We start from the raw sequence: 27,097 nt of genomic DNA, 5'->3' as shown, positions 1-27,097 counted from the left end.
GGGGGTGGAAACATCATGCTTTGGGGCTGTTTTTCTGCAAAGGGATCAGGACGACTGATCCGTGTAAAGGAAAGAATGAATGGGGCCATGTATCGTGAGATTTTGAGTGAAAACCTCCTTCCATCAGCAAGGGCATTGAAGATGAAACGTGGCTGGGTCTTTCAGCATGACAATGATCCCAAACACACCGCCCGGGCAACGAAGGAGTGGCTTCGTAAGAAGCATTTCAAGGTCCTGGAGTGGCCTAGCCAGTCTCCAGATCTCAACCCCATAGAAAATCTTTGGAGGGAGTTGAAAGTCCGTGTTGCCCAGCAACAGCCCCAAAACATCACTGCTCTAGAGGAGATCTGCATGGAGGAATGGGCCAAAATACCAGCAACAGTGTGTGAAAACCTTGTGAAGACTTACAGAAAACGTTTGACCTCTGTCATTGCCAACAAAGGGTATATAGCAAAGTATTGAGATAAACTTTTGTTATTGACCAAATACTTATTTTCCACCATAATTTGCAAATAAATTCATAAAAAATCCTACAATGTGATTTTCTGGAATTTTTTCCTCATTTCGTCTGTCATAGTTGAAGTGTACCTATGACGAAAATTACAGGCCTCTCTCATCTTTTTAAGTGGGAGAACTTGCACAATTGGTGGCTGACTAAATACTTTTTTGCCCCACTGTACGTGAGGATGGCCAGCAGATGGTCTGGATGGGGTATGCTTAGGGGGCTAGGCCTAGATGGGGGCTAGGCCTAGAAGATGGACAATTTTGCATTTTTTAAACACCTGAAACAGCTATTTCCTGTAATCTAGAGCCATAATAATAATGTTTAATTCTATGTCAAAAATATGTATATTTTTCTGCATATCTAAGCATACCTATTGAGCTGCCTGCATCTGATAAAATCTGGGTAAAAGATTGAAAGGAATTTGAGTCTTATTCAGTACATTTAGTAATTGCTTGGTTTTCTAAAGTCTACCGACCTTGCAAGCAGGTATGTCAGCTAAGCCATGCAATATACATAGATTCAATTTGGCAGTAGAATTGCCTTACTTAAGAGCTCAGTGAATTTCAACGTGGCAGCATCATAGGATGCCACTTTTCCAACAAGTCAGTTCATCAAATTTCTGCCCTGCTAGAGCTGCCCCGGTCAACTGTAAGTGCTGCTATTTTGAAGTGGAAACGTCTAGGAGCAACAACGGCTCAGCCGCGAAGTGGTATGCCACACAAGCTCACAGAACGGGACAGCTAATTGCTGAAGTGCGTAGCGTGTAAAAAACGCCTGTTTTCGGTTGCAACACTCATTACCGAGTTCCGAACTGCCTCTGGAAGCAACTTCATCACAGAACTCTTCGTCAGGAGCTCGTGAAATGGGTTTCCATGGCCAAGCAGCCGCACACAAGTCTAAGATCACCATGCACAATGCCGAGCGTCGGCTGGAGTGGTGTAAAGATCACCGCCATTGGACTCTGGAGCAGTGGAAACACGTTCCTGCCCGAATGCACAGTGCCAACTGTACATTTTGGTGGAGGAAGAATAATGGTCTGGGGCTGTTTTTCATGGTTTGGGCTAGGCCCCTTAGTTTGGGTTGGTGAAGGGAAATCTTGATGCTACAGCACACATTGAGATTCTAGACGATTCTGTGCATCCAACTTTGTGGCAAATGTTTGGGGAAGGCACTTTCCTGTTTCAGCATGGCAATGCCCCCGTGCACAAAGCGAGGTCCATACAGAAATGGTTTGTCGAGATCGGTGTGGAAGAACTTGACTGGCCTGCACAGAGCCCTGACATCAACCCCATCGAACACCTTTGGGATGAATTGGAACGCCGACTGCGAGCCAAGCGTAAGCGTCCAACATCAGTGCCCAACCTCACTAATGCTCTAGTGGCTGAATGGAAGCAAGTCCCTGCAGCAATGTTCCAACATCTAGTGGATAGCCTTCCCAGAAGAGTGGAGGCTGTTAAAACAGCAAAGGGGGGACCAACTCCATATTAATTCCCATGATTTTGGAATGAGATGTTCGACGACCTGTCCACATACTTTTGGCAATCTAGTGTAGTTAGACAAGCTGGCTACTGTAAGTAACTTCATTGATAGCCTGAAATGGCTTCTTGGTAGCTAGTTATAAGGTTGAGAGATTGGGAACCCATATGGGCTAGCTAAAGCCAACTTCATAAAATTGGTAGGTGTGTAGTAGCATTAGAGAGAAACAACAAATTTGAGGGGGCACGTGCCCCTGTGTCCCCTATGGGCATGACACCTCTGCACACACACACACACACACACACACACACACACACGCATACGCATACGCATACGCATACGCATGCATCCTGATAAAAAAGAACATGAAATCATTTTCAGGATGGAAAAACGCTTTCAGTATACATTTAAACAACTAAAACCAGAAAAGATAATGGACCTATACATTTTTTAATAATATAATATTTGATAACTAACTTCCACCAAAATAAAAGCTAGACAGTCAGGGAGAATTGAAAATTCCAAAAACCATGAAATTAGCAACATTCTCTCAGCTGCATGGCAAAATGTGTACAATTGTAGGAAATTAGCTTTAAAACGGCAACATTTTCTCTCAGCTCCATGGAGAAATGTGTAGAATTGCAAGTTCTCAACACCACCAAGAAAGGGCCTCTAAAATTCTGCCACACCAACCTGCCGACCGCACCCACTACCACGTCCACCTTAACCCTTTTTGATCCAGAAATAATCCTGGACACTGGAGCAGAATCAAACCCCCAGCCAACCATCCAATACAGGAATACAGGACACTTAAATATGTTTTAGCATACCACGTGGATGTTATGCCTTTTCCAGATTTTCTGTTTTCCAGATAAGGGCCTGATTCCAAGCTATTGCTGTGGTTGCAATACTGTGTATCTCCCACTCTCTTCATCACAATGTTTATATTCCAGCCTTCATTTCTATGAGTAATGTGTGATGTATCAGATTAAAAGAAAAAGGAGGGAGTATTCAATATATACTGAGAGAGAGAGAGAGATGAGGAGCATCTCAGACTGACAAATCTCTTGAGTTCCCAGTTAATCTCCAATTCACACAGATGGCGGATCACACTGGGAGTCAGAGGCATGTAATAGCAAGAGCAGTGGCCATGGGGCACAGGTCTGTGATGTGAAAGGGTGAGAGGATGTCTGTCACAGCATCAGAAGTGTCTTACTCTGAGGCTCTGTGTTCTGTTAGTGTCTCAGCAACCTCACCTGCCATTCAATGTATTGGTCTGTGACTGACTGACTGGGACTACACTTTGAAACAAAACAATCAGGGCACATAGACATAGGGTGGAGCTGAAGGGTCCCATGTGTACTGTAGATTGATTCAGTTGGTTAAGCACTTAATTTAGCAGTCCAGTCACAAGAGCATTGTTATACTGCTGAAAAAAGGCCAAGCAACAGGCTGAAAGGAAAGCTGATGATTACAGCTGGTGCCAGCGTATCCCCCTCGCACATACGTATTTGTGGAATTAAATGAATATAGCAATGTGGATGAGTGTGAACCACACCCTTTTGATTGCTGTGTGTGTAGAAGGAGAATAAACAGATGGCTGTTCAGCCCATCCACAATGTCTACCAGCACGTTTCATAACTAACTGTTTACCAGGCAGGGTTATTCCAGGAGTCCTCTACATCCATCCATCCACCCATCCATCCATCCATTCACACGTGCTTTTGCTGCTGCTCAACAGGCCTCTGTGTGTGACATGGAGGGGCTATTCTATTTTTAGCAGCATAATGTGTGTGACAAGCATGGGAAGTTAAATCCTGATTTCCCGTCTGAGTGAGAGTGGCTCTGGTCCAATCCAGTCATCCTAGGGACAAACATAGACAGGCTGTCAGAAGCCCCTAGACTCTCCTCTCCACGGTTTCCTCTTAAACATGGCCGGCCACACAGGTAGGACGTCTATTAGCAGCTCATAAGAGTCATTTTGTGGAAAAGTGTAATCTCTTAATCTGTTGTAAATCTCTCCACACTGAACATTCAGCCCGCTAGAGAGAGATAAGATGTTTTCTAGTCAGACACATTGTCACTCAGGGCCCAGGGGATTTCAATTTGACAGGTAGCTAGACGGAAAAATTAAATACCTCAGTGGCACAATATGAGATTTTATTTTTGGGCAAACAGTTTAGGGATGTGGCTGGAGAAAATAACTACTTTCAAATTCATAGACAGGGCTATGGATGCAAGGACTGACCGTCCATGAGATCAAAATAACACTATAGTTTTAACCATGCTTTGAAGCTATACGGTGTTATACGGCTATACGGTGTTTGTTTGCAATTACATTATTTACAAACAATTAAGTAAAACAAGCTCCTATTTTGGGTTCTGATGGGGTTAGACAGTTGAACTAAACTCATGAGGCATTTACAAGGTATACTCTTCAAGAATCAATGGGTATATGTGACCCCCACCTCTTTTCGGTCTTATGTTCAATTTTTTATATATATAAATACAGTTGAAGTCGGAAGTTTACATACACCTTAGCCAAATACATTTAAACTCAGTTTTTCACAATTCCTGACATTTAATCCTAGTAAAAAATCCCTGTCTTAGGTCAGTTAGAATCACCACTTTATTTTAAGAATGTGAAATGTCAGAATAATAGTAGAGAATTATTTGTTTCAGATTTGTTTTCTTTCATCACATTCCCAGTGGGTCAGAAGTTTACATACACTCAATTAGTATTTGGTAGCATTGCCTTTAAATTGTTTAACTTGGGTCAAATGTTTTGGGTAGTCAAATGTTTTGGGTGAATTTTGTCCTATTCCTCCTGACAGAGCTAGTGTAACTGAGTCAGGTTTGTAGGCCTCCTTGCTCGCACACACTTTTTCAGTTTAGCTCACAAATTTTCTTTAGGATTGAGGTAAGGACTTTCCAATACCTTGACTTTGTTGTTCTTAAGCCATTTTGCCACAACTTTGGAAGTTTGCTTGGGGTCATTGTCCATTTGGAAGACCCATTTGCGACCAAGCTTTAACTTCCTGACCGATGTCTTGAGATGTTGCTTCAATATATCCACATATTTGTCCTTCCTCATGATGCCATCTATTTTGTGAAGTGCACCAGTCCCTCCTGCAGCAAAGCACCCCCACAACATGATGCTGCCACCCTTGTGCTTCACATTTGAGATGGTGATCTTCGGCTTGCAAGCCTCCCCTTTTTCCTCCAAACATAATGATGGTCATTATGGCCAAACAGTTTCATCAGACCAGAGGACATTTCTCCAAAAAGTACGATATTTGTTCCCATGTGCAGTTGCAAACCGTAGTCTGGCTTTTTTATGGCAGTTTTGGAGCAGTGGCTTCTTCCTTACTGAGCGGCCTTTCAGGTTATGTCGATATAGGACTTGTTTTACTCTGGATATAGATACTTTTGTACCTGTTTCCTCCAGCATCTTCACAAGGTCCTTTGCTGTTGTTCTGGGATTGATTTGCACTTTTTGCATCAAAGTATGTTCATCTCTAGGAGACAGAACACGTCTCCTTCCTAAACGGTATGACGGCTGCATGGTCCCATGGTGTTTATACTTGCATACTATTGTTTGTACAGATGAACGTGGTACGTTCAGGCATTTGGAAATTGCTCCCAAGGATGAACCAGACTTGTCTACAATTGTTTTTCTGAGGTCTTGGCTGATTTATTTTGATTTTCCCATGATGTCAAGCAAAGGTAGGCCTTGAATTTCAAGGTAGGCCTTGAAATACATCCACTGGTACACCTCCGATTGACTCAAATGATGTCAATTAGCCTATCAGAAGCTTGCCAAAACTATAGTTTGTTATCAAGAAATTTGTGGAATGGTTAAAAAATGAGTTTTAATGACTCCAACCTAAGTGTATGTAAACTTCCGACTTCAACTGTATATTGGATAAAAGTACAGACACAGAGATTCAAAATGCTATATCATACATTATACAACGGGTGGATCTAATCCTGAATGCTGATTGGTTAAAACCGCATTCCATCCGGTGTCTATTCCACAAGTTACCACCGGCTAAATCTGTGACGTTAAAAGCCTATTTACTCTGTTCCATCTGACTGCAATAGGTTGTCTCATCAGCCCAGCCAGGCACTTTATAAACTTGATATTTACTATAAAAATCATCTAGACATTATCTCACATTTCTTTAAGACTAACATTAAGTTTTCAACAGCAGAAATTTGTATAAACACTGCTGTCTGTCTCACCTGCATTTGCAACATTGTTTCAACAGTCAAATTAGTTGTGGCATAGTAATGAACGTGTCGGGCGTTTCTCAGCCAGTCTAAATCATGAATCAGCTGGCATCATTTTTATGGATATATACAAAGAAATATAAATTGAAAAAGGTCAAATGAAACGAAGTGCAGCTAGTTTGCAGTCTCTCCAGCTTCAGTTTGAAATGATTGTGTTAGCTGTGTTGTTGGCTAGCTCCTCTGAACAATAGTGTCCTGACGAGTGAGCACAATTTCTATGCCAGGCAATATTCAAAATATGTGTTGTTATTGCTTTACACACCAAGTGTTCTCATCGATTCCTTGTAGACTCCACACCACTGCTTTTGCCACATGAGATGGCAGCAGCTTTCCACCAAAATGTTTGTGTCCTGTGTGGCGTCCTGGTAATACTATTGCATTATCCTCTGCATAGTTGTTGATGAAGTTCACAACTCGCTGCAAGTCCTCATGCTTGAGTTGTAACCTATGCTTGCTTGGGCAGGCTCTTTTTCTGATGGGAGGCATTAGACCATTCTCCCTGTATGACTGGTGGAGGAGAGTCAGGCGTGTTCTGCTAATGCTGAAGGAAACATTTCGGATACAAATATTTTATCATTATTAGATGAGGCTTACCCAGAGACACTTGGTGGGTCATGTGAAATAGAGTCCTAAAATACCCCCCTCCCGAGCTACATCTAGCTAAGTGGATGTGTCTATATTGTCTAGACCTCTTCAGATGTTCATGAAATACAATAGATCAAATCAAATCAAATTTATTTATATAGCCCTTCGTACATCAGCTGATATCTCAAAGTGCTGTACAGAAACCCAGCCTAAAACCCCAAACAGCAAGCAATGCAGGTGTAGAAGCACAGTGGCTAGGAAAAACTCCCTAGAAAGGCCAAAACCTAGGAAGAAACCTAGAGAGGAACCAGGCTATGAGGGGTGGCCAGTCCTCTTCTGGCTGTGCCGGGTGGAGATTATAACAGATCATGGCCAAGATGTTCAAATGTTCATAAATGACCAGCATGGTCAAATAATAATAATCACAGTAGTTGTCGAGGGTGCAGCACCTCAGGAGTAAATGTCAGTTGGCTTTTCATAGCCGATCATTAAGAGTATCTCTACCGCTCCTGCGGTCTCTAGAGAGTTGAAAACAGCAGGTCTGGAACAGGTAGCACGTCCGGTGAACAGGTCAGGGTTCCATAGCCGCAGGCAGAACAGTTGGCCAGGTGGACTGGGGACAGCAAGGAGTCATCATGTCAGGTCGTCCTGAGGCATGGTCCTAGGGCTCAGGTCCTCCGAGAGAGAGAAAGAAAGAGAGAAAGAGAGAATTAGAGAGATCATACTTAAATTCACACAGGACACCGGATAAGACAGGACAAGTACTCCAGATATAACAAACTGACCCTAGCCCCCCGACACATAAACTAATGCAGCATAAATACTGGAGGCTGAGACAGGAGGAGTCAGCAGACACTGGACATACTCCCGGACAGGGCCAAACAGGAAGGATATAACCCCACCCACTTTGCCAAGGCACAGCCCCCACAACACTAGAGGGATACCTTCAACCACCAACTTACCATCCTGAGACAAGGCCGAGTATAGCCCACAAAGATCTCCTCCACGGCACAACCCAAGGGGGGGTGCCAACCCAGACAGGAAGATCACGTCAGTGACTCAACCCACTCAAGTGACGCACCCCTCCTAGGGACGGCATGAAAGAGCACCAGTAAGCCAGTGACTCAGCCCCTGTAATAGGGTTAGAGGCAGAGAATCCCAGTGGAGAGAGGGGAACCGCAGAGACAGCAAGGGCGGTTCGTTGCTCCAGAGCCTTTCCGTTCACCTTCACACTCCTGGGCCAGACTACACTCAATCATAGGACCCACTGAAGAGATGAGTCTTCAATAAAGACTTAAAGGTTTAGACAGAGTCTGCGTCTCTCACATGGGTAGGCAGACCATTCCATAAAAATTGAGATCTATAGGAGAAAGCCCTGCCTCCAGCTGTTTGCTTAGAAATTCTAGGGACAATTAGGAGGCCTGCGTCTTGTGACCGTAGCGTACGTGTAGGTATGTACGGCAGGACCAACTCAGAAAGATAGGTAGGAGCAAGCCCATGTAACGCTTTGTAGGTTAACAGTAAAACCTTGAAATCAGCTCTTGCCTTAACAGGAAGCCAGTGTATGGAGGCTAGCACTGGAGTAATATGATCAAATTTTTTGGTTCTAGTCAGGATTCTAGCAGCCGTATTTAGCACTAACTGAAGTTTATTTAGTGCTTTATCCGGGTTGCCGGAAAGTAGAGCATTGCAGTAGTCTAACCTAGAAGCAACAAAAGCATGGATACATTTTTCTGCATCATTTTTGCAATGTTACGTAGATGGAAAAAGCTGTCCTTGAAAAAGTCTTGATATGTTCGTCAAAAGAGAGATCAGGGTCCAGAGTAACGCTGGGGTCCTTCACAGTTTTATTTGAGACGACTTTACAACCATCAAGATTAATTGTCAGATTTAACAGAAGATCTCTTTGTTTCTTGGGACCTAGAACAAGCATCTCTGTTTTGTCCGAGTTTAAAAGTAGAACGTTTTCAGCCATCCACTTCCTTATGTCTGAAACACAGGCTTCTAGCGAGGGCAATTTTGGGGCTTCACCATGTTTCATTGAAATGTACAGCTGTGTGTCATCCGCATAGCAGTGAAAGTTAACATTATGTTTTTGAATGACATCCCCAAGAGGTAAAATATATAGTGAAAACAATAGTGGTCCTAAAACGGAACCTTGAGGAACACCGAAATGTACCGTTGATTTGTCAGAGGACAAACCATTCACAGAGACAAACTGATATCTTTCCGACAGATAAGATCTAAACCAGGCCAGAACTTGTCCGTGTAGACTCATTTGGGTTTCCAATCTCTCCAAAAGAATGTGGTGATCGATGGTATCAAAAGCAGCACTAAGGTCTCGTAGCACGAGGACAGATGCAGAGCCTCGGTCTGACGCCATTAAAAGGTCATTTACCACCTTCACAAGTGCAGTCTCAGTGCTATGATGGTGTCTAAAACCAGACTGAAGCATTTCGTATATATTGTTTGTCTTCAGGAAGGCAGTGAGTTGCTGCACAACAGCTTTTTCTAAAATTTTTGAGAGGAATGGAAAATTCAATATAGGCCGATAGTTTTTTATATTTTCTGGGTCAAGGTTCGGCTTTTTCAAGAGAGGCTTTATTACTGCCACTTTTAGTGAGTTTGGTAGACATCCAGTGGATAGAGAGACGTTTATTATGTTCAACATAGGAGGGCCAAGCACAGGAAGCAGCTCTTTAAGTAGTTTAGTTGGAATAGGGTCCAGTATGCAGCTTGAAGGTTTAGAGGCCATGATTATTTTCATCATTGTGTCAAGAGATATAGTACTAAAACACTTAAGTGACTCTCTTGATCCTAGGTCCTGGCAGAGTTGTGCAGACTCAGGACAGCTGAGCTTTGGAGGAATACGCAGATTTAAAGAGGAGTCCGCAATTTTCTTTCTAATGATCATGATCTTTTCCTCAAAGAAGTTCATGAATTTATTACTGCTGAAGTGAAAGCCATCCTCACTTGGGGAATGCTGCTTTTTAGTTAGCTTTGCGACAGTATCAAAAATAAATTTTGGATTGTTCTTATTTTCCTCAATTAAGTTGGAAAAATAGGATGATCGAGCAGCAGTGAGGGCTCTTCGATACTGCACGGTACTGTCTTTCCAAGCTAGTCGGAAGACTTCCAGTTTGGTGTGGCGCCATTTCCGTTCCAATTTTCTGGAAGCTTGCTTCAGAGCTCGGGTATTTTCTGTATACCAGGGAGCTAGTTTCTTATGACAAATGTTTTTAGATTTTAGGGGTGCAACTGCATCTAGGGTATTGCGCACGGTTAAATTGAGTTCCTCAGTTAGGTGGTTAACTTCTTGCAACTATAGGGGGTGCTGTTCCGCATTAGCATTTTTTGGTCTCCAAATTAAACTGCCTCGTGCTCAATTCTTGATCGTACAATATGCATATTATTGTTATTATTGGATAGAAAACACTTTCTAGTTTCTATAGCCGTTGGAATTTTGTCTCTGAGTGGTACAGAACTACTTCTACAGCACTTTTCCTGACAGGGAGTCAGATTTCAGAAATTTTGACCCCTGATCTGGGGTCGGTTTTAAGGTGCCTGTAAATGCTACTGAGAAACCGACACTGCCTACGTCTTCCTCTGGGTGTCAGTACGTCATCACGCTTTGAATGGAGTCGATTGCACAATCAGAGCCACTATAAAACAAGAAAACGTGGAAGTACCGTCCTTTCCTTCGCGCGTCTTACGCAAGATGGACATCGAGCTTGCCTCTTTCCAAATGGTTGTTTAGCCAGTGATATTTCTCCGGTCATGTTTTTAGTCGTTATAGTTGTTAAAAACATCATAATGTAGTTAATTTGAACCGTTTTATAGCAATTTATATCCGTTTAGTGCGATTTTGAGGAATTTCTTTGTCGTGCACTTTGAAGCTTTGGTCACGTTTCGGGGTCTCGGTCGATGTTAGTGGACATTTCGAAGGACAGAGGACATCTATCGACCAAAAGAAGATTAGACCCAAGAAAGGATACATTGCCCAAGAATCTGATGGAAAATCACCTCATAGTAAGAAATATTTAATATGATAAATCGTTGTTCTGTCGAAATATTTTAAACGCATAATCCGCCATTTTGTTTGTTATCGCTTCACTTGGCGAACCCTGTATTGCACAGTAAGGATAATTTTAGAAATGTAAATCAGCGGTTGCATTAAGAACTAATTTGTCTTTCGATTCCTGTCAACCCTGTATTTTTTAGTCAAGTATATGATTAGCTTTCGATTAAACTAGATCACTCTGAAAGATGACGTCCGACATTTTGAGCCTTGATTTGCTAGTATTTCCATTGTATAACCACGGTTTTGTATGGCTAAATATGCACATTTTCGAACAAACTCTATATGTATGTTGTAAAATGATGTTACAGGAGTGTCATCGGAAGAATTCTGAGAAGGTTAGTGAAAAAATTAATATATTTTGGCGATGATTACGTTATAGCTCTCTTTGGCTTGAATCGATGCTCTGGTAACGTTTGCACATGTGGTATGCTAACTTATCGATTTATTGTGTTTTCGCTGTAAAACGCTTAGAAAATCTGAAATATTGTCTGGAATCACAAGATCTGGGTCTTTCCATTGCTATGCTTTGTCTATTCTTATGAAATGTTTTATGATGAGTAAATTGGTCATACACGTTGCTCTCTATAGTAATTCTAGTCGAGTTGTGATGGTCGGTGCAATTGTAAACTGTGATTTCTACCTGAAATATGCACTTTTTTCTAACAAAACCTATCCTATACCATAAATATGTTATCAGACTGTCATCTGATGAGGTTTTTTATTGGTTATTGGCTATCAATATCTTAGTTTAGCCGAATTGGTGATAGCTACTGGTGGAGAGAAAAAATGGTGGACAAAGAAATTGTGTATTTTGCTAACGTGTTTAGCTAATAGATTTACATATTGTGTCTTCCCTGTAAAACATTTTAAAAATCTGAAATGGTGGCTTTATTCACAAGATCTGTATCTTTCATCTGGTGTCTTGGACTTGTGATTTAATGATATTTAGATGCTACTATCTACTTGTGAAGCTATGCTAGCTATGCTAATCAGTGTGTGGGGGGGGGGTGGGGGGTGATCCCGGACCCGGGGTAGAGGCTCGTGAAAGGTTAACTGATTTTTGTCCTCTGACGTCCTTGGGTAGGCAGAAGGAGTCTGGATGGGCATCAAGGAATCCTTGTGTTGTCTGAGAATTTATAGCACGACTTTTGATGCTCCTTGGTTGGGGTCTGAGCAGATTATTTGTTGCGATTGCAAAAGATGGCCGTAATCAGCCCCAGAGGCACCTGGCTAAGTTGATGGGCCATGTAATCATCTGGTAAAGTGAAGTCTTTTGTTTAGACATGTAGCTAGCTAGCTAAACAATTAACCACAATCCCAACCAGTACCAATACAAACTGATTGTCATAGCTAGCCACCATGCATGAAATGATGTAGTATGAATCTGCAGGTAGCTAAAGATAACCAACTAGGTTCAATGTTAGCCAGCTAGCTAACAGTAGGCTATAAATATAAATGCAAACAGTTTTCTGAGATGTGAATAATATTACTACACAAATAATACATGTAGCTAGCTAGCTAGCTAACCGTACCCTTTAACGACTTTCTGACAAAATTAGAAACGTATAATATCTGAAAATGTAGCTAGACACTTACCTGTATACATGGATGAATGCTTCACGGCCATAGTTGCCCTTAGTTTGACGATGTAATCCAGAGACAGGTGTTTTATGCAACATCATTCTGTGTTCTCTTTTCTACTCCCTCTGCATTTGCAATCAAACGTCAGAATTTTCTCCATCTCCTTCTCAGACTCCACTTCCACCGGGCATTCCACTGATTTCAGAACTCTGTCAACTTCTTCCGTGATGTTGATCTCCGTTTCTTTCCCATCACTGTCATCAGAAGACTGTACAATGTCTGGTTCAATTAAAATGTTTTTACCTAAGTCAGGGATTTCCACATCATCTGATTCATTTTCAGAGTCAGAGAGAGTCAGCATGGCATGATCGCAGCAATGTTGTTGAGAGCAGTAGCAGCACTTTTGCAGTTCTCCAAGGCTATATCTTTCGAAAAATCCACAGCAGCAAGGATTATCTGAGCAGCTCATGTTATAGGCATGTCAGACCAATCAGAACTCATCTCTCGGCATGTCCAGCCCAACCATTATCTCAACCAATCATGGCTAGCGGAAGTTTCCCGTCTTTTTCCATGGCTAAACCAACTAGGCTCGTAATTTAACAACTGTGTTCATATTTACAGATGACATAAACGTTTGTTATTAAGGCACATGAAAGTTCACATGTTCAAGAAGGCATTTCTGGAAAAATCACTGTGTAGTAGTGACGTGCAGTAGTGACGTGAAATGGGTCATTTGCTGTATATCATTAATTTAAAAGTAAAAAATGTATGTAGCAATCACAGATTGACACTTTAAACCCTCATCTTGCTGAGGTAAGGTCTGCCACGGATAATGCCCCCAGTATCGATTTAACCCTTTGACACGTACCAACACATGTATGTTGAAAGGGGTGTTTTGTCTACCATCATTCACTAACCATCATTCACTTCCAGGAGTTTACTCGAAAGATGAGTGAACCATCCCTTCACCTCATTTTGTTATAACATCTTTGGTCTGAGAGATGTTTATGTGACACCCAGAATGCATTGTATAATGTCAACAAACATGGCGCCACACATAGCTGGCAAATAGCTTAGCATTAACTCATCATAATCAGTACAATCTTCAAAAAAGTATTTTACACACATCATATGTGTCCATTAAAAGCCATGCAGGAATCGTAATGAATGATTTGTCACGAGTACTTGAAAACGTGAATAAAACAGTAAATACATTATGCTCCATACATACCCATGGTATACTACAGTAGAAACGACCACACGATATCCAGAAAATAAGGCACATATCCAAAGTTATTATTTGTAAGGAAAACAACAAAGAAGGCAATGCGGGCGCCAGCCGGAAAATGTGCCAGGGGGAAAAGTTTCTGCAAGGCCTGTTCTGACTGGAGATGCACAAATCTCTGCTTATTTGATCTGGGGAAACACTGGGGATGTGCTTGGGCTCATTGAAGAGAGAAGTTTGTCTGGCTCAGTTAAGTGTCAAACATAAATTGTCTGCAACAATTGTCCTCACACTTCTTGTGAATTAATGAGGAGGCGGAACACACCTCAATTCAAATTGTTGTCAGAAAATAAAACTTGTTAGAAAATAATTTGAAATGTACAAGTTGAATGATAGCTTATAGATAATTAGCAGGCAGCGTGTCTTGATTTGAGGCACTGTCCTGTTGCGAAACAATCACATTTTGGAACAGTGACATCACGCGCATAAAAAAACTCACACTGGGTTAAGCAGTTATTCAAAATACGTGCACACACAAATACAATACAGTGCTATAATTGATGGGTTGTAAGGAAAAAATAAATGTAAACGTGTGTAGCCACATGGGTTAGAAAAAGTGGGGCAGTGGCACTTTTATTTTCTCCCTGCCTGCAGCTAGCTACTGTAACTTCATTGATAGCCTGAAATGGCTTCTTGGTAGCTAGTTATAAGGTTGGGAGATTGGGAACCTATCTGGGCTAGCTAAAGCCAACTTCATACAGTTAGTAGGTGTATAGTAGTGTTAGAGAGAAACAATACACAAACAAAACAAATTTGAGGGGGATGGGTGTCCCCCTATGGGCATGACACACACACACACACACACACACACACACACACACACACACACACACACACACACACACACACACACACACACACACACACACACACACACACACACACACACACACACACACACACACACACACACACACACACACTGCAGTAAAAGTAATAAGTGTTGGTAAATGTGCTATGTGGGTCAGGGACAGCTGTAAACATGTCTTTCCCTCATACACCCCCCTCCTGGGATGACGTCTCTTAGCCGTGCATTCTACGTCAGAGCAGCATAAGCCCAGCAGCACAGACGCTGGTCGGAGGGTGACAAATTGAGGAGGTTTTTGGGGATCAGGGCTCTGCAGGGCATGGATAAACAGCAAGTCTGACAGATCAGACAGGGAATGAGGACATTGATTTTCTCCCAAACTGAAGCGTAACAATGTGACATTTGCTCTTGCATAATTCTTCCCCTAGTGCCATTCCTCCACCCCTAACCCCCACCCTTACCGAACAAGCTCTTTTCCCCTGGGGACACTGCCTTCTGTCTACACAAAACAGAGACCCAACCCAACAAATACACACATAAAGCCCTGAAAGAACAGAACACAGTAGCGGTTTATAAAACCACTGCATCCACAATGTCCACTGGCTTAGGGAGTAATATAGGGATGATTGCCAAACGACTGCTTCTCTCTCTCTCTGTCAGCCTTTCCATCTGTATAATATTGCTGCATGCAGAGCCAGAGCAAATAAACCTATCTATTAATAGTTATTTATAGATGGAAAGACCTTTAAAATAACAGCATGCAGAATTTAATTAAACGCTCTCTGTGTAATTACCTGACGCCACATGTACACCTCCCTAAAGGTGGTGAGTAAGCCTGCATGACGTTCTCCCAACAATCCAATTCCTGTCAAACTGCTCGCACACACTTTTAGGAGGCTAATCTGGGAAAGTGAGGTGTTGAGATTTAAGGGATAATGGCTGGGCAGGCAGGCTTTTTTAATTGTGCATGGAGGGGATGTGAGGATGGCATCATACCATATGCTATTCAGGATGTGAATGATCTCATCGCTACTTGACTGGACCAGGATAGACCTCTTCTCATCAACACACAACCTTTTCTCTCATGTTTCATACTATATTTAATAGTGTATCTGTGCATATGTGACATGCTGGTGGGAAGTCTCCTATTCCTTCACATGGAGATATGTGTGTATCCTTGCTGCTTACATAACATGGTGACTGTCCTACATTCCCCATTGTAAGCATCCTCTTCTTCATTGCCATTCTCTTTCATCTTCAGTGGCTCACTCTCTCAGGGAGAGAACAATCAACTAAGTCTTCAAACAAACTGTATTCATGACATATTCCCTGTGTCTGTGGGTAGCTATCTTCCAGGCATTCTTACTGAATGAAAACATACTGTGTTTGTGTTTTCACACCCAGTTAGCTGAAGGAAGTTCATTCATACAATGTTTCTCGGAGATGTGATTCTGCCCAATCAGCTAAGTCGTGGAGAAGCTCCACCCTGTGAAGTCATCCCATAGATCCCGCTGTGATCCAGCCAGCCAATCACACGTCAGTTTAGCTGCAGGTCCTCCTCTGAGTGCTCTGCCCAGCCTGTCTATGAATGGTGGGCTGTTTGAGTGACAGAGAGACTCCTCACTGGTGATGGGGTCCTAGTGTGTGTGGCACCACCCCCTGCCTGTCTCCTTCCCGTCCCCTGCCACACATGTGCGTGAGCACGGTACCCTGGCAGCTGCCGAATTCAAGGTGCCGTCTTTTCAATTAGGGCGCAATGAATTACCTTTTCAGCCCATCAAGTGGCCCAGGGAGCTGCAGCCAAGAGGGCGCCGGTGGTATAATGATGCCTGGCACAATAGCGCCACTGTTCTCCGGCCCGTTCCCAGGAAACCACACAACATGCGCCATTGTGTGCCATGTTTTGCTAGCTGACCACGTTGCCCCGCATTAGCCAGAGAGACAGAGAAGCCTGGCTATGCAGTAAGCCTCACATCCCAATGTGGTTGGTGGAGGCCGGTGACACAGTAACACAGGCCATGAGGGGCTGCTGCTCGATGGAGACCCTGGGTTTATACACCTCCCTCTGTGTTTGATGTGCTAAAATAATTTTGCAAAAAGCTACTTTTGAAATGCGGGCAGGGGAGGTGAAGTGGGGGTGGCGGGAGCAGGGGTCATCTGAGGGGACCAGGGTCAGTGAAGAGGTCTGGAGCACTGAGAGAGCGAGAGCACTGCCGCTACGCTTATACCTTCCCGATTAAAGAAAGAAATGGCAAGCTATAACAAAAGAATTAGGTCCGCAACTGGTTCTAAGCTGGTCGTAACTGGTTCTCCTGCCTTTCATCTCCTCCTTCTGTAAGTTGCACTGTGTGTGTGCCACCTTGTCCCCCTACTCCATCCGCCCTTTACCCCTGTTTACGCTGCATAGGTAAAAAGGAAATTAGTTGTGGGGGCTTTCAGGGACAGCCAGGGAGCCGAGGTTGACAGGAACAGGGAGACGCATGTCACAGGAGCCTTTCAGGGGCCTTTCAGGGCCTGTACACCAGCAGCTCTTCTTATACACCACTGTAGGGGACCTAGGATACAGGGGTCCCTCACAAAGGGGCCCGAACCATCCCTCACAAAGCCTGCAATGTCACAGCTAACTGGGGCCTTTCCTCTCATAAGCAGTATAGAGGAAAATACCTGTCAGCTGACAACTAAATAATGCTGGAGATTCTCCCCGGAAACAAAGGTTGTTTATCAACTTAGTTTTCTGACTTCAATGATTACGGCTGGTGCTTTTATCTTACGCTTGACAAGCTGACAACAGAAAGCGTTTGTGTTGTCAACTCCTCTAGCGTTCTTAGAAAGTGCTTTATAACTAAATAAAATGAAATTGTATTGCCCGTTTAGACATATTTGCAGCTGTTATTGCACGTGCAGCGAAATGCTTGTGTTTCTAGCTCCTACAGTGCAGTAATACCTAGCAATACAAAACAATACACACATCATTCAAAATATCAGAACGAGCAATGTTAGAGTCCGGAATATAAATACACTACATGATACAATACACTATACCAAAGGTATGTGGACACCTGCTCGTCGAACATCTCATTCAAAAATCATGGGAATTAATATGGAGTTTGCTGCTATAATAGCCTCCACTCCTAAGGGAAGGCTTTCCACTAGATGTTGGAACATTGCTGCGGGGAATTGCTTCCATTCAGCCACAAGAGCATTAGTGAGGTCAGGCAGTGATGTTGGGTGATTAGGCCTGGCTCGCAGTCGACATTCCAATTCATCCCAAAGGTATTCGAAGGGGTTGAGGTCAGGGCTCTGTGCTCTTCCACACCGATCTCGACAAACCATTTCTGTATGTACCTCGCTTTGTGCACGGGGGCATTGTCATGCGGAAACAGGAAAGGGCCTCCCCAAACTGTTGCCACAAAGTTGGAAGCACAGAATCGCCTGGAATGTCACTATATGTTGTAGTGATAAGCTTTCCCTTCACTGGAACTAAGGGTCATAGACCGAACCATGAAAAACAGCCCCAGACCATTATTCCTCCTCCACCAAACTTTACAGTTAGCACTATGCATTCGGGCAGGTAGTGTTCTCCTGGCATCTGCCAAACTTAGATTTGTCCGTTGGACTGCCATATAGTGAAGCGTGATTCATCACTCCAGAGAATGCGTTTCCATTGCGACAGAGTCAAATGGCGGTGAGCTTTACACTACTCCAGCCGACACTTGGAATTGCGCATGGTGATCTTAGGCTTGTGTGCGGCTGCTTGGCCATGGACACCCATTTCATGAAGCTCCCGACGAACAGTTCTTGTGCTGAGAGGCAGTTTGGAACTCAGTAGTGAGTGTTGCAACCGAGGACAGACTGTTTTTACGAGCTACGCGCTTCAGCACTCGGCGGTCCCGATCTGTGAGCTTGTGTGGCCTATCACTTCACGGCTGAGCAGTTGTTTCTCCTTGACGTTTCCACTTCACAATAACAGTACTTACAGTAGACGCGGCAGCTCTAGCAGGGCAGAAATTTGACGAACTGACTTGTTGGAAAGGTGGTATCCTTTGACGGTGCCACGTTGAAAGTCACTGAGCTTTTCAGTAAGGCAATTCCTCTGCCAATGTTTGTCTATGGATATTGCATGACTGTGTGCTCGATTTTATATACTTGTCAGCAATGGGTGTGGCTGAAATAGCAGAATCTATTAATTTGAAGGGGTGTCCACATGCCTTTGTATATATAGTGTATATACTATTTACTGTATGTATAGTAGTTATATAGGATGAACCATGACTACAATACAGTATATACATATAAAGTGGGTAAAACAGTATGTAAACATTATTAAAGTGACCAGTGTTCTATGTCTATGTACATAGGGCAGCAGTCTCTAAGGTGCAGGGTAGTGTACCGGGTGGTAGCCAGCTAGTAACAGTGACTAAGGTTCAGGGCAGGGTACTGGGCCGAGGCCGGCTAGTGGTGACTGTTTAACAATCTGATGGCCTGGAGATAGAAGCTGTTCATCAGTCTCTCGGTCCCAGCTTTGATGCACATGTACTGTCTCCACCTTCTAGATGGTAGCGGGCTGAACAGGGCATGGCTCAGGTGGCTGAGCTCCTTGATGATCTTCTTTTGACCCTCTCCACTGCGGCACTGTCAATGTAGAGGGGGGCATGTTCCCTCTGCTGTGTCCTGTAATCCACGATCAGCTCCTTCGTTTTGTTGACGTTGAGTGTGAGGTTATTTTCCTGGCACCACTCCGCCAGGGCTCTCACCTCCTCCCTGTAGGCTGTCTCGTTATTGTAGGTAATCAGGCTTGCCACTGTTGTGTCGTCAGCAAACTTGATGATTGAGTTGCAGATGTGCGTTGCCACGCAGTCATGGGTGAAGAGGGAGTACAGGAGGTGGCTGAGCACACCCCCCTGTGGGGCTCCCATGTTGACGATCAGTGTGGCGGAGGGGTTATTGTCTACCTACCACTTGGGGTCGGCCCGTCAGGAAGTCCAGGACCCAATTGCACAGGGAGGGGTTCAGACCCAGGGCCCTGAGCTTAGTGATGAGCTTGCAGGGCACTCTGATGGTATAGGTATCTCATAGGTATTTCTCTTGTCTAGGTGGGATAGGGCAGTGTTCAGTGCGATGGTGATTGCATCATCCGTGGATCTGTTGAGGCGGTACACAAATTGTAGTTGGTCTAGGGCAGGGATGGGCAACTTTGATGGGGGTGGGAAACACCAAAAAATCGGAACTCACCATGGGGGGCATGATCCACACCCAAACCCACATCCACACCCTAACATGTAGTCAGAGCCTTTTGGGAGCCCTAAGTGAAATGTTGTTTCCCCCATCTGTGAGCAAAACATGTAAGCTTTAGAATTAATTTCCTGCAATTTTACACATTTTGCCATGGGCTGTAGAGAAGATATTGCAGTTTTAAAGCAAGTTTGCTGAAAATCTACATGTTCTGCCCCGGGGCGGAGAGAAAAATGTGCAGTTTTACAGCAAATTTCCTGCAATTCTACACATTTTGCCATAGAATGGAGAGAAATGTTTGCCGTTTTTAACGTGATATCTAAGTGAGAGTGACTAACAAAATCAATGGGGGCCCCATGGTCAGTAATTCAACCATGATTACGATATTATTAGATAGCTGGTTGCTAGACTAAAATACCAACTAACATACCAATCTAACATACCAATCTAACATACCAATCTAAAAAATGTTTGCTGACATTGTCACACAGCCAGGAGTGGTGAGTGCAGAGTCAAGCGCAGAGGGCAGAGGATAATGGGGAAAACCAAAACTTTATTACGGTATCCAAAAGTAACGCCAAAAACGACAGGCGAAAATAAATATGTCCAACCCAAAACTGGACACCAAACAGTCAGTGAACATAACACGCAACCAACCTAGACAAACAGAGAACAAGCCCGCACAAAAGCAGGCGGGCCTAACAGGCTTAAATAGCCCTGAAACAAAACTCAAACAAGAAACAGGTGCAACCAATAAGACATAACAAACAGAAAAGGAAAAAGAGATCGGTGGCAGCTAGTAGACCGGCGACGACGACCGCCGAGCGCCGCCCGGACAGGCAGGGGAGCCACCTTTGGTGGAAGTTGTGATAGACATGTTCAGTGACTGACATAACAAGAGAAAAACTGCTGATGCACAACCACATCTCGAAATTGCACCGTGTGTATTCTATTATTCTAACTCTTAAGAGTAAGTTGAGACCCTGATTGAGTTTTGTTTTGTCTTTGGAAATGTATCCGCAAGCCTACATAAGAGACGCAGGCCGGATCGCCAGTTGCCCATCCCTGATCTAGGGTGGAAGTGATATGGTTCTTAACTAGCCTCTCAAAGCACTTCATGATGACAGATGTGAGTACTACGGGGCGATAGTCATTTCGTTCAGTTAACTTCGCTTTCTTAGGTACAGGAACAATGATGGACATCTTGAAGCAAGTGGGGACAACAGACTGGGATATGGAGAGATTGAATATGTCCGTAAAGCATCCAGCCAGCTGGTCTGCACGTTCACCTGGGGCCTACCAGGAAGACACAGACAGTCTCATTATATCTGCCAAGAACAGGCCTCATTTATCTTTCAACATGCCTCTTAGGCCAAGTCATTGTTAACACTACCGCATTGGCACCTTGATTGTAGCAGGTTAGTGTTTTTGGTCATGAATCTTGTTTTGGAGGGAACTCTGCAGTGGTCACTAGCAGGCACAACCGCAGTCATAAAATCTGATTTTAAACATAGCTCTAAACCTTAACCCTAACCACACTGCTAACCCAAATGCCTAACCCAAACCTTAAATTAAGACCAAAAAGCACATTTTAGTTTTCATGAATTTTTACAATGTAGCCAATTTTGACTTTGCTGCTGGCATATCTATTGGAAATCTCTCAGTTCTGCCTCTAGGACAAGATTCATCCCAATAAACGTCCATCTGCTTGATTGTATCCAGTATTTAGGGGGAAACCTAGTCGTTAAGCATCGCTGAATGTATTATTGTAATAGATTTATATTCAAGTTGTATAATTTGTATCCCCAGATAGATGGCTGTGCAAGATGTGCAAGATAAGTGAGCTTATCTGCATTTAATGAACTGTTTGTAATATTCCAGTGATTATGAACATGATTTACTCATCAGTTGTAGTCTAACTGCCACGTGTCTATTCTGTCACAGACTCCTGAAGGAAAAGAGGACGACAGCCACAGCACACACACACACTTACACACACACATGCACACGCACACACACTTACACAGACACACAAACACTTACACACACACACATTTACACACAAACACAAACACTTACACACCCACACACACACACATACATTGAAGCAAAGATGAGTGAAGATAAAGCAGCTGAAAGTGTGGAACCTGCTCCTGCAGTGCCAGTATCAGCTCCAGCACCAGCAGAGATGAACTCTATTCCCAATGGGAAAGGCCATGAGACTGGGGAGGAAACCACAGCAGCAGCCAAAACACCAGCAGGAGACACCACAGAGCAGTAAGTATACACTCAGGTACAAGATAGCAGACTGCAAACATACTAAAGAATACATAGGCTTTTCATCTCTAAAAGTTCAGTAAACACTCTTTCAGATAGAAGATAACCTCATCCCCAGGCTCAATTGCTTTCGCATTTCATGTTTGACAGAGAGAGAGACGGCTGGTGGACAAGATTAGATACACAATAGCAGACAAGAGGAAACTTTTCAGCTAAAAAAGTATACACTCAGGTACTAGGTATTAGGCAACATTTTACGTTGGTCGAGAATGAAACTATTAGTGTTGAATGTGATGTACTTCCTCACTGAGCCTTATCGTGTCAGAGAGGTGAGGTGAGCTCTGCTACTGGCTGCCTAGTCCTGCGTGCGGGCTACGGCTGTGACCTACTACTCTCTGAGAGTGTCACATGTCTCCCTTCACACACCCCACAACAACAACACTACTCTTTGTTAACTACTGTGGATATGTGTGTGGAATTGTGGGTCATGCGTACCTAGTACTACCTAGCGTCAGAGCCTGCGTTCCTTTGCCCTACTAATCATGAGGTCACCTCTATCAGCATGGAACAGACCTGGCCCTTAGTCACAGGAAATTACATAAACTGTTTAACATGTACAGTGTCTCACCATGTGCCCTTAAGTAGTTGAATACATAAGTTTACCCAGACTGTGTCATTTTCTGAGGGTGTGTTTGTTGTTTTTTCTCTTTGTGCTTTCATTGGATGATGGAACGTCTTTCTCTACGGTACTTTGTAGGGAAATTGTTCCCAATAGTGCCCAAAATGTCAGGTATGTGACATTTACAAGGAAGGGATATGTTTCAGTGTACTGTTTCTCACCATTACAATCATGAGTTGTGATAAGGACAGAACAGTATCAACCAGCCCCAGACTCCTATAGCAGTTGAATGTTATCCTATGTGATTCCAATATTCTCTCAGAGAGAGCGTCCTTGAGTTGTGGTTTTACAACATTGTTCTTGCTTCATGTTCTTATGACTGTGCTTTATTCCCATGAATCCCCACAGAAGTGAGGATCCAGAGGCCAACCTCGCAGAGAGTCAGGAGTTCCTGTCTAACATGGAGGACAAAAAGACCACACGCTTCACAGATGTAAGTGGAACCTATAGGCTGCTTTCGCCCCAGTGGATGGTTCAGATGAATCTGTAACGTGTTTATTCTCTTCTTCTGTAAAGCAACTTTGATTGTTGTAAGCATTGTGCTAACAAGCGTGTTCACCTCTATGTGTTTCTCCATGGAATCAGTTTGAGGGGAAAACCTCTTTTGGAATGTCAGTGTTCAACTTGGGCAACGCCATCATGGGAAGTGGAATTCTGGGATTGTCGTATGCCATGGCAAACACAGGGGTCGTTCTATTCCTGTGAGTCAACATGGATGGATGGATTAATTAATTAATGAATTAATGGATGGATGGATGGATTAATGAATGGATGTATGAATGAATTCATGATTGTGATGAACATAGATGACCAACAGTTCTATATGATGAATGATAAGATCAATTGGTACTGTAAATGTATGTACATGGATGTAAACCCAGTCAGGCATGTGCACATTAGCCACAAATGTTCCTCTGATTTAATTGCATTCTGTTTAGTCCCTCTGAATGGAGCTCCTCCCTGGACAGAAATAGCCCTGTAATTATTTAAAGGCAATTAACCAGGCGGTAAACTCGGTATGTGACTGAACAGTCACTAGATAAAAGGCAAATACGGCATCATTACTGTGATAGCTATCATAACTACAGCAGTGACACGCTGGTGGTGCGTAAAACCTTGTGTTTCATGATACACATCTGCATTGAGATTAATAGGGATTTCGAGCCCTGTGTGGAATAATGAAATGTAATGGGGCCGCGTGGAGAAGTCTCATTAATATGCTAATAGCAGCGTTGTGCTGCTGTGTTAAACCAATGTAATTACAATGATGGATGCTGGAAATAACCTCAATGTGCTTGCATCTGCATGTCCTATCTTGTGCTGTGATTGAATGTGTGAATACTGAATGTGCATGAGTGCGTTCTCAGGGGTCTGCCATGCCAGCTAGGGAGAATAATCTGGGCTGTGGTGGCATCTGCTGTCAGGACGAGTCACAGAGAGTTTAGTTTAACAGCTGTCAGATTAGTCATGAAGGGGTTATGTAATGTGTTTGTGGGTTTAGCACCCACTCTTGTCATCCTCCTATTACCATCACACCTCCTAACCCCAGCAGCTGGGGTACAAGGTGGCAGAGGCCATGGGATCTGGAATGTTAAGTCTTGTTCCATGAAACACTGTGTGTGCTGTGTGCTGTAAGACTTTATCATGCTGCATTTATTAGAAAACTCTCCTAGCCCCAGGGATTTGTTTACGAAGTGACCTTAGATAGGATTACAATACAATAGCTTTCTACCTAGAGGTCAGTAGTGTAAAGTACTTAAGTAAAAATACTTAAGTTGTTTTTTGGGGTATCTGTACTTTACTTTTTGTTCACTACATTCTTAAAGAAAATAATGTACTTTTTACTCCATACATTTTACCTGACAACCAAAATACTCGTTACGCTTTAAATGCTGAGCAGGACAGGAAAATGTTCCACTTTACACACATATCAAGAGAACATCCCTGGTCATCCTTATTGCCTCTGATATGGCGGACTCACTAAACACAAAAGCTTTGTTTGTCAATTATGTGTGTTGTGTTGGAGTGTCCCCCTGGCTATCCGTTAATAAAAAATAAAATACAAATTGTGCCATCTAGTTGGCTTAATATAAGCAATTTGAAATGATTTATACTTTTAAAACTTAATGTAACGGCTGTCATATTCGTTCTCCTCCTCAGATGAGGAGGAGCATGGATCGGACCAACATGCAGCGAGGTATGAAGACATAATGAAGATTTATTAAAGCAAAGACGAACACGAAAAAACACTTGAAAGATTACAAAACAACAAAACGACGTAGACAGACCTGAACATGAGAACTTACAAATTAACACGAAGAACGCACGAACAGGAACAGACTAACCAAACGAACGAAAACGAAACAGTCCCGTGTGGTGCGACAGACACAGGAACAATCACCCACAAACAAACAGTGAGAACAGCCTACCTTAATATGGTTCTCAATCAGAGGAAACGTCAAACACCTGCCCCTAATTGAGAACCATATCAGGCAACACATTTAACCCAACATAGAAACACATAACATAGACTACCCACCCAGCTCACGTCCTGACCAACTAAACAAAGTTAAACAAAGGAAAATAAGGTCAGGAACGTGACACTTAAGTACTGTATATTTTTGCAATTACATTTACTTTTGATATTTAAGTATATCTAAAACCAAATACGTTTAGACTTTTACTCAAGTATTTTACTGGGTGACTTTCACCTTTACATACTTGAGTCATTTTCTATGAAGGTACATTAAATATACAAAGTATGTGGACAGCCCTTCAAATGAGTGGATTTGGCTATTTCAGCCACACCCGTTGCTGACAGGTGTATAAAATCGAGCACACAGCCATGCAATCTCCATAGACAAACATTGGCAGTAGAATGGCCTTACTGAAGAGCTCAGTGACTTTCAACGTGGCACTTTCATAGGATGCCACCTTTCCAACAAGTCAGTTCGTCAAATTTCTGCCCTGCTAGAGCTGCCCCAGTCAACTGTAAGTGCTGTTATTGTGAAATGGATATATCTAGGGGCAACAATGGCTCAGCCGTGAAGTGATAGCCCACACAAGCTCACAGATCGGAACCGCGGAGTGCTGAAGCATGTAGCCCGTAAATATCATCTGGCCTTGGTTGCAACACTCACTACCGAGTTCCAAACTGCCTCTGGACACAAGCCTAAGATCACCATGCGTAATGCCAAGCATCGGCTGGAGTGGTGTAAGGCTCACCGCCATTGGACTCTGGAGCAGTGGAAACGCATTCTCTGGATTGATGAATCACGCTTCATTCACCCTCTGGCAGTCTGACAGACTAACCAGGAGAACGCTACCTGCATAGTGCCAACTCTAAAGTTTGGTGTAGGAGGAATAATGGTCTGGAGCTGTTTTTCGTGTTTTGTGCTAGGACCATTCGTTCCGGTGAAGGAAATGTTTAACACTACAGCATACAATGACATTATAGATGCTTCCAACTTTGTGGCAATAGTTTGGGGAAGGCCCTTTCTTGTTTCAGCATGACAATGCCCCCGTGCACAAAGCGAGGTCCATACAGAAATAGTTTGCCGAGATCGGTGTGGAAGAACTTGACTGCCCTGCACAGAGCCCTGACCTCAACCCTATCGAACACCTTTGGGTTGAATTGGAACGCCGACTGCGAGCCAGGCCTAATCACCCAACATCAGTGCCTGACCTCACTAAAGCTCTAGTGACTGAATGGAAGCAAGTCTCTTCAGCAATGTTCCAACATTTAGTGGAAAGCCTTCCCTTAAGAGTGGAGGCTGTTATAGCAGCAAAAGGGGGACCAACTACATATTAATGCCCATGATTTTGGAATGACATGTTCGACGAGCAGGTGTCCACATACCTTTGGTCATGTAGAATCCTGTGTGGCTCAGTTGGTAGAGCATAGCACTTGCAATGCCAGGGTTGTGGGTTTGATTCCCATGGGGGACCAGTGTGAAAATGTATGCACTACCTACTTTAAGTCGCTCTGGATAAGACTGTCTGCTAAATTACAAAAATGTGGTGGATCTTTACTTTTACTCAAGTATGCCAATTGGGTTCTTTTTCCACCACTGCTAGAGGTAAAGTAATATTTTGGATGTGTGTAGTAATGCCAAATCCATTGACTGAATACTAGCAGTAGCACAGGTTTTAGAGTCAGTGGAATTGTAGGTAGAACACACAATCTTTTATTTCCTAACTAGAGGTAGTATGTGTTTGTCTTATTGGCAGCATGCCCACATTTCTTACCAAATGTGACTAAAATGAAGCGTTGATACTATTTAAGACAACCATGA

At 43.3% G+C, this 27,097-nt stretch overlaps 1 protein-coding gene across 4 annotated transcripts in view; it reads left to right on the top strand.

Annotated features, from left to right (window-relative positions):
* Window positions 1-27,097, top strand: part of LOC139535845 (sodium-coupled neutral amino acid transporter 3-like) — a 91,439-nt gene that overhangs the window by 17,919 nt on the left and 46,423 nt on the right. Inside the window, exons 2-5 of one of the 4 annotated variants that reach the window (XM_071335684.1) lie at window positions 22,006-22,123; window positions 22,881-22,913; window positions 23,151-23,235; window positions 23,388-23,503. In XM_071335684.1, coding sequence (XP_071191785.1) covers window positions 22,035-22,123; window positions 22,881-22,913; window positions 23,151-23,235; window positions 23,388-23,503 — 323 coding nt within the window. In that variant the 5' untranslated portion in view covers window positions 22,006-22,034. Of the gene's footprint in view, window positions 1-21,790; window positions 22,124-22,880; window positions 22,914-23,150; window positions 23,236-23,387; window positions 23,504-27,097 lie in introns of all 4 variants that reach the window. The other 3 variants (XM_071335682.1, XM_071335683.1, XM_071335685.1) reach the window with 3 other exon arrangements.

This window comes from Salvelinus alpinus, chromosome 12, assembly GCF_045679555.1.
Source record: "Salvelinus alpinus chromosome 12, SLU_Salpinus.1, whole genome shotgun sequence".
Taxonomy (NCBI): domain Eukaryota; kingdom Metazoa; phylum Chordata; class Actinopteri; order Salmoniformes; family Salmonidae; genus Salvelinus; species Salvelinus alpinus.
This window is presented reverse-complemented; position numbering and strand designations above follow the sequence as displayed.